The sequence below is a fragment of the Hakea prostrata genome, chromosome 1, assembly GCF_041222555.1.
Source record: "Hakea prostrata isolate BN-2017 chromosome 1, UWA_Hpros_2, whole genome shotgun sequence".
Taxonomy (NCBI): Eukaryota; Viridiplantae; Streptophyta; class Magnoliopsida; order Proteales; family Proteaceae; genus Hakea; species Hakea prostrata.
This window is the reverse complement of record NC_142600.1, coordinates 70,260,410-70,268,788: the sequence shown is the minus strand read 5'-3', so window position 1 is coordinate 70,268,788 and position 8,379 is coordinate 70,260,410. Positions and strand designations below refer to the sequence as shown.

Genomic DNA, 8,379 nt, shown 5'->3' with positions numbered 1-8,379 from the left:
TGGGTTGGGTTGTCAGAAATGCACTTGAGATTTGACCAAATGGGTTTGATTTGGGTTGGTATAAAGTGGTCCTTGGTTTTTAAGACTTGAGCCAAACCCACAAACCAGATGAGAGATTGTTCGAACCAAAGAGCCTCTCTTACTTTTCCAACAAACTTGACGAAGAGCAACCCTAGCCATTGCCACTTGATGCCTTCCACTATCTGTTGTTGTCCTCATTCCTCTCCCTTTCTTGGTGTGGTTCTCTGCTCAACCTTGAGACCTTTCCCCTTGATTATTGAACCTTCCCTTCATTTTCTTCTCTAAGAATGGTGAGAAGGATCTGTAGCAGGTTGCTGCCACTCACCTCCTTCCTTTGTTCCATACTTTCTTTTGGCCTATTCTACATCCTAATTTTTCGATTCATTTTTACTAATATGATTAGTTATGAGAAAGTTGATTGAGATGGCATGATCATGTTCAACGGAGGCCCTTAAATGCCCCTATACGAAGAATGGATTAATCCATATTGAAGGAAGCTAGGGACAAACCTAAGATAACCTTAAGAGAAGTGGTGAGAAAGGATACATAGCTTAGGTGTATATGGTATGACTTTAAACAGAGTTGATTGGAAGGCAAGAATCCATGTAGCTATCTCTATTTATTGGGATAAAGGATTTTTGGTTGTTGTTGTTTAAGTAAAAAAGTTTCCTTAGAGAAATAATAGTGGAGTCAGAGTGAAAGGAGATAATTATTCTTATTAGTGTAGTTCCACTTATTAGAAGTTAGAAAGTCAACCTATAGGAGGGGTGAATAGGATGAGCGAGAGAAAGTTTTCCCTTTTTCACATTAATCTAGTACAAAAATAAAAAAAAATTTAAACAATAGAAATAAATCAAGGCAAAAAACAAGAATTTTATAGTAGTTCGACTTAATTGAGCCTACGTCTATTTCTCTCTAACCATAGAGAGTTTCAACTAGTGAGATCCTTTCTATATAGTAGGTGGGGACCCAATACCTTTACAACAATCTCGATGTAGGCAAGAATACCTTTAAAATCTTGATCGGCAAGAGTAATCTTATTAGGACAAGAGTATTCTTGGACCCTTAGCTTCCTTACAACCTTCAATTATAATAAAAAGAAAGATAATAAATATAATATATACCTAAATGGTGTGGCACAAACCCTTCTATGGATGCAATTGATGTGAGTGAATTCTCAACTACTCTCCTTCTTTCTTCTTGATGGTGATTGAGGAAGACCTCTTTGAGTTCAAGAACTTCAAACTCTCAATTGAAGAGCAAAGGAACTTTTTAAGGGGATTTGAATTTGAAGGAGATAAGGCTTTGATCACAAGCAAAAGTAGGCTGATTTTTGTCTTTGTAATTGTGATCAAGGATGACATTAACACCCTTATGTATAGCCAAATTTTAGGTCTGAATTGGGGCCAATGGCTATAAAACGGTCATATTTTCAAACTATCAGTCAACTAGTACACCTTACAGGTCGAGTTTTAGAAATTTGCGTTGGAGCTTATGTGTCCTAATGGTCACTCCATGGTTGATTGGTAGTTGAATCATCATACTACCGGTCGACTAGTAGCCTAGTTGGTCATTTTGGATGCAACCGACAAGTTACTTTGATTTTCCAATTGCTCAGGCTTAATTGCTTGACAGTCGACTGGCATTCAATTGTAAACTTCTTAGGGCTAACCAAAAATATTTGTGGAAATCAGTCAACTACCCTAAAATCTGACTGAATATTACTTCATGCACATGCCTTTAGTTTACAAAAATATGAATATGCAAATGTATGCAATTACGTGAGGCCACATGTCCTAGTCTATGTGTATGGTCCTAGTCATTTGATTCTTCTTCATTCTTGAGCAACTGAAGTGTATCCACGTGCATGATAGTTTGGTGAGTATGTCAATGTCTTATATTGAGTCTTGAACTTCACTCGGCCAGGTTCAGTGCATTGTATGCTCACTGGATACATTGCTTGTACACGTCTTATGTGTCATGTTGATGCAAATGTATGCAATTACATTTTTCCCAATGTCCTAGTCTATGTGCATGGTCTTGGTCATTTGATTCTTCTTCATTCTTGAGCGGTTGAAGTGTATCCACGTGCGTGATAGTCTGGTGAGTGTCTTCTATTGTGTCGATGTCTTCTTGAGAGTCTTGAACTTCACTCGGCCAGGTTTAGTGCATTGTATGCTCACTTGATAGATTTGTTTGTACACGTCTCATGCATCATGTTGATGTCTTTCTTAATCTTTCACATGAGTCACATATTGGTGCATGTACTTATTTTTGTGATCATTAAAATTTACGAGGGGTAAAAGAGTCATTTTCCTAACAGTAACACATGTCTTAAATTCATTAGGCCTCAGATCTAGTGGACCTCATGTCCATGTCGTGCTACAGTTCATGTGAGAATCACCTATTTAAGTTTGGCACGGATCTAAGACAGAAACATTGAACTGATCTAATTAATTGATCACGTGGGAAATTTGGTAAGAAGACATGATGCTTTCTCATGGCTCTCAAACCAACCATGTCCTATGTGAGTGTAGACCTAAGCCCAAAACACTCAACATTCATTTATTGAAAAGCTAATTTTATATGTATTGATTCTAGGATACAAAGTCAACGGAGAAAAGCAAATTTCTTTTTTGATGATAGATGTTGGCATATATATATTAATTAATTTTACACGGTGATATCTATTAATTTTTTTTGAAAGTTAGGTGTATATTGGGCTACCATCAGTTAAAAAGATGAAGAATTAATGTACATACATATATACATATTTAAAAATGACATTTTTTGAAAATTTGATTTGGTGTTTCCATCCTGGATCGGCTGCTAGTTAGTTCAATTAAAAGTCCTTAATTATTGCTTAAGGTTCTATGATATTTATCAAATAAATGTGTTCAACTTCAGTATTGCATATTTAATGCGTAGCATTGAGCTGTGCATGACCACAATTGAACTGAATGATCGAAGTAAAAATTTCGACCACTCATATTGCATTTTTTCTTTTGGTTTCAGGTAGGTATGATTCAAAAATTAAAAAAAGAAAAAAAAAAAAAAAAAAAAAAAAACATGTTCCGTTCTCACTATATGCGCAATTAATTACAACACTGAAGCTCTATCCCTTATAAATAGGTAATAGTGTAGAATAGTGTAGCATGTCTTAGGAGGATAGCAAAGGAGAAAAAAATGGCTTCCTACCCTGGTCCCTTGACGAACTGGCCATGGCAAAAGCTTGGAAACTTCAAGGTAATACAATTCCACCCTACCCTTCTCCTTTCTGTGTTAAATTTTAAATGAGTATTTCTTCTTTATCAATTCTGTTGACCTAATGAGGTTTCTTTTGTGTCAACTGTCAAGTACATGGTTTTGTTACCTTTCATGGTACATGGTATCCATTCACTTGTGACCAAGGATGATACGGAGAGGGTCGTATTAACCTTGTATGTCTTCCCGCTTCTGCTTTGGAGATTGATTCACAGCCAGATATGGATAAGCTTTGCTCGTTACCAATCTGCAAATACCAAGCACAGGATAGTAGATAAAGGCCTTGAATTTGAGCAAGTCGATAGAGAAAGAAACTGGTTCTTCTTCTTCTTCTTCCTTTTAAGTTTTCTTTTACTCTAGCTAGGAGCATTTTCTAAGCATTGGTTGATGAGAAATTAATAACCTGCAGGGATGACCAGGTTATTCTAAGTGGCATTATAGGCTATGTTGCACTTGGGAATCGTCCCCAGTATATATCAAAGATTCCATTTTGGAGCTGGGATGGCCTACTTCTCACTATTCTTCTGCACACGGGTCCAGTAGAGTTCCTCTACTATTGGTTTCACAGGGCATTACATCACCATTACCTTTATTCTCGATACCACTCTCACCATCACTTATCCATTGTTACAGAACCCATTACCTGTAAACACAATTTCTTCTATAGTTTTACCTAAATCAAAGAATATGAGAGAGAGAGAGAGAGAGAGAGAGAGAGAGCTGATCTTTGGATGAACCTAACAATCTTCTGTTCTTTTCTTTTTGGTGCAACGCAGCTGTGACTCATCCATTTGCGGAGCTCATCGTTTATTATCTGCTGTTCTCTATTCCAATTGTGGCCATGTTAATCACTGGAACTGCTTCTGTAGTTGCAATGGTGGGGTATCAAACTTATGTTGATTTCATGAATTTTATGGGTCACTGCAACTTCGAGCTCGTTCCAAAATGGGTCTTCGACAAATTCATTATCCTTAAATACTTTATGTATACTCCATCGTAAGTACTATTGACCTCTTTACAGTTGAAAGTGCTAAAACATTGGTGTCAAAATGTGTCATTATCATACGTATTACTGGAATATGCATGTTAAATGATACTACTAGGGTTGTAGGAAAAAAGTCTATCATACCTAAATGGATTTAAAAATTAAAAAATGGAGAATATATGAGGATCTTGCTCTCTTTAGAATACCCTTATCATTGCATTTTTAGGAGGGAGGCCTACTTTATTAATGTTCATGGATGGGCTCCTTCCTAAATATGTAGTGGATGGATTCAAAGAGAGCACAATCCTTTACCTTCGGATAGAGCTGGATTTGGCCTCTAATTCCCATATGTTCCCACAATTATTTGATCACCTTGTGATTCAAGGGCTTTAATTGGCTGATGGCAAGCCAAGGGTTGAGAGTGGATACTACCTTCCCTTGGGGGTTGGATGACATAAAAACAAAAGATAGAAAAGGGGGCTGTGGGTTTGGTCACAATGCAAAAAGTCCTAAGAAGTATGAATTTAATCAATCTTGAGGGGTTGCTCAGTTGGCAAAAGATCAACATCTCATAGTATGAGTTAAGAATTCAAATCCCCTGAAGATTCACATAAACTGGTCCGAATGAACCTCCATTTTGAGAAAAGAAAAAAAAAAAAAAAAAAAAAACACACACACAATATGAATTTAAATTTCTTTTTATGATATTGCAAGTTGATCATGAGACTGAAGCTCCTAAACCTTGCATAAGAATTTCCTCATTTTTGGAAAAAAGGGCGGGGTGAGAGGGGTGGGGTGGTTGGGTTTTAAAATGAAATCATTTACAGAGAAGTATGGTACAAAACATAATTTTTGACATAACCACAAATTGAAACCATACAGGTTCCATTCTCTTCATCATACGAAATTCCGGACAAACTATTCTCTTTTTATGCCTCTCTATGATTACATATATGGAACCATGGATGATGCCACGGACGAACTGTACCATGCGTCACTCAAGGGAAGGAAAGAAATTCCAGATGTGGTTCACCTGACACACACAACAACATTAGAGTCCTTTTACCATCTACCAACAGCCATTGCCTCCCTCGCATCAAAACCATACTCCCCCAAATGGTATCTGTGGATGTTGAGGCCAATGTCATATGGATTCATGTTGTTCACTTGGATCTTTGGTTCCACCTTTACTGTGGAGAGGAATGTGTTTGATAAACTCAAGATGCAAGTATGGGTTATTCCAAGACCCAGTTTTTATGTAAGACCTCAAATCTTCTAGTCAGATTGTCGTTATTTTGGCTTTTACTAGCATTGCAGAATGATAGCATGATTTGTTTGTTGCAGTATTCTTCGTCAAGGCATGAAGGTGCCATCAATGCCTTGATTGAGAAAGCTATTTGTAAGGCCGATGGTGAAGGTGTTAAGGTGATTAGTTTAGGTCTTCTAAATCAGGCAAGTGGTTACTTCCATTTATCGTCGTAGCCATTACCGTTCTATTCTGGTGTAGGCTTGAGACTATTGGCTTCTAAAATGCCAAAATTTGAATCTAGGTTTTCTATAGATATTACCTCTAAACAAGGTCTAGTAGATTTATCTTCTTTAGCAGGAATTTGGGATTATATATGCTTATACTTGACTGTAACATAACAAACCCAGCAATGATTAACAGGGACAGGCATTTAACGGCAATGGTGAGCTTTATCTCCAGAAGTATCCAAAACTTAAAATTCGAATTGTAGATGGAAGCAGCTTAGCTGTTGCAGTTATACTTAACAGCATCCCCCAAGGAGCAAAACAAGCGTTGCTAATAGGGAATCTCTCTAAAGTTGCTTGTGCTGTTTCCAAGGATTTATGCCAAAGAGGCATTCAGGTAAAAATAAAACATTGTTTTCTGACTGTTTTTTGCTTTCATCTTCGGAGAGTGGGTTTTGTTTTTTATTTTTACCAGGTGCTTCCAGGTTTGAGTATGAAACTTGATAGCCACTTTGCAGAACTGGGTAGTAATTATGACCTTCCGTGGATCCTGCAGTGTCTGATCCTCATGCACTCTTCATCTTTCTTTATTGGATGAAAATTTTATCCGAGAAATCAACTTTGCAATTGAGTGGCATGAGTCTGTAGGTCTGGCCTTGTTTGATCTCAAATTCATAAATTCCAATTTATTTAAAATACTGGATTTCCACTGTAGGTAGCTGTGGCGTGCAAGAATGACTTTGATAAGCTGAGGTTAAGACTCCCTACTGAGTTGTGGAGCAACTTGGTCTTCTCTACCAGTCATACACAGAAGGTGAAAGGCACGAAACTACAAGAAAATAATAATTCATGGAGCATGATATCTGTATTTGGAGTGAGAAGAAACTAACCATTAATAAATAGTGAGAACTGGATGAAATAAAAACTTAACCATGATGTAGGTGTGGCTGGTGGGAGATGGGGGAGTACTACGAGACGAGGCACAAAGAAAAGCACCAGAAGGGACCCATTTCATTCCATGCTCGCAGTTTCCGCCAGCAATGGTCCGCAAGGATTGCGTTTACTATAGTACTCCAGCCATGGTCATACCTAAAGCTTTCCAAAACGTATATTCTTGTGAGGTAACTAAATTTCCCTTTCCTGCTCCTCCATTGGCTTTGATTTCTCATTTGTAGTGAAAGATAATTGCTTCTAATTTTACAGAATTGGTTGCCAAGGCGAGTGATGAGTGCATGGCGTGTAGCTGCAATTGTACATGCCTTAGAAGGATGGAACAATCACGAGTGTGGGGACGTTATGCTTGATGTGGAGAAAGTCTGGTATGCTAGCCTTCGCCATGGATTCCTTCCTGTTGTCACCCCCTGATCTATTTAGTATAGAACATATGTAAGCCAATAAACAGAGTGATCTTCAAAATAAAAGCAGTCTAGCCCCAGTAGAGTTTTTGTAGTACTATAGAGCAGCAAAAAAATTTACTACAGCTATGTCATCTGCCAAATTGTTGTTGAAGCTCTCTTTTCTTACAGTACTTAATGTACTGTGGCTATGAATGACTGTAATTTCTCTTAAAGCATCCAATAAATTGTTCATGTACAAGATTTTCTTAAATCCTTTTGGCATGGACATCATCTACTGTGTTTGATGGAAACAAAAGGTGGTTGGAACTTAGAAAGCCTTATAAATGCATGGATATATGGTCAATATTAAGGCTGATTACTTAACTTCTGAGAAGGAAACATCGAACTAATTAGCAGCTATTTGACTAATCATGTAGGAAATGCTGAATCATGGATCTGGTATATGAGGAATTGATGGTTTTCTGGCTTCATACCAAACCATGCGCTTATATGACTATCGAGCGCCCCAACCACTCAACATTCATTAATTGGAAAGCTAATTTTATATCTATCAATTCTAGAATATAAAGTTACACTGTATTTTACCGAAAAAAGAAAGCTACATACATATATCAATTACCAGTGAGAACGTAAAGGTGTCTAGACCTTTGGCCTGGTTATTCCCATTAGTCGATACTGATCTCATAATTTTATCACAACAACATGAATTGAATCATACAGGAATTGAATGAGAAACATTTAATTTTTACCAAAAGCAGTGAAAACACTAAATACTCCATGTGAGTGACCTCAAGGGTGTGAAAAATCAAAATTTAGACCTTGTGCTTCATTGAGCGAGCCTCACAGCAACTTGAACTGAGTCATATAGGAATTGAATGAGAAACATTTTAGTTTTACCAAAAGTAGTGAAATCACTAATATTCCATGTGAGTGACCTCAAGTGTGTGAAGAATCAAAATTTAGACCTCATGCTTCATTGAGCGAGCATCCCTTGCCAACTTGACTACCTTTATGGGATTCAAGCAATGGAAGTATTGTTGATGCAACGCGAATTCTCTTTTTGTTTTTCCATGGATGTCAGATTCATTAGGAACTACAATAATTTTTATATTTGTCTCTGCAAGGGAATTTACTATGTTCTCTACTTTAAGCGTTGTTGGTACTGGTTATAATTTTTGAACAAACAGAGGAAAAGATCCCGGTGTCTTTCTTTTTCATGTGTTTGGCCACTTATTGAAATTGTAGGTTGCTTCTGACATAACAAAAGAAACACTGAAT

The 8,379-nt window shown here is 37.2% G+C and overlaps 1 protein-coding gene across 1 annotated transcript; it reads left to right on the top strand.

Annotated features, from left to right (window-relative positions):
- The first annotated feature begins 3,201 nt into the window (after positions 1-3,201).
- On the top strand, positions 3,202-7,108 carry LOC149029686 (very-long-chain aldehyde decarbonylase GL1-4-like). The gene is made up of 10 exons (XM_089151310.1): positions 3,202-3,267; positions 3,379-3,602; positions 3,695-3,930; positions 4,062-4,281; positions 5,153-5,528; positions 5,615-5,722; positions 5,940-6,140; positions 6,459-6,557; positions 6,685-6,864; positions 6,947-7,108. The coding sequence occupies exons 1-10, from the start codon at positions 3,208-3,210 to the stop codon at positions 7,106-7,108; spliced, it is 1,866 nt and encodes a 621-aa protein (XP_089007436.1). The 5' UTR covers positions 3,202-3,207.
- Positions 7,109-8,379: the final 1,271 nt, after the last annotated feature.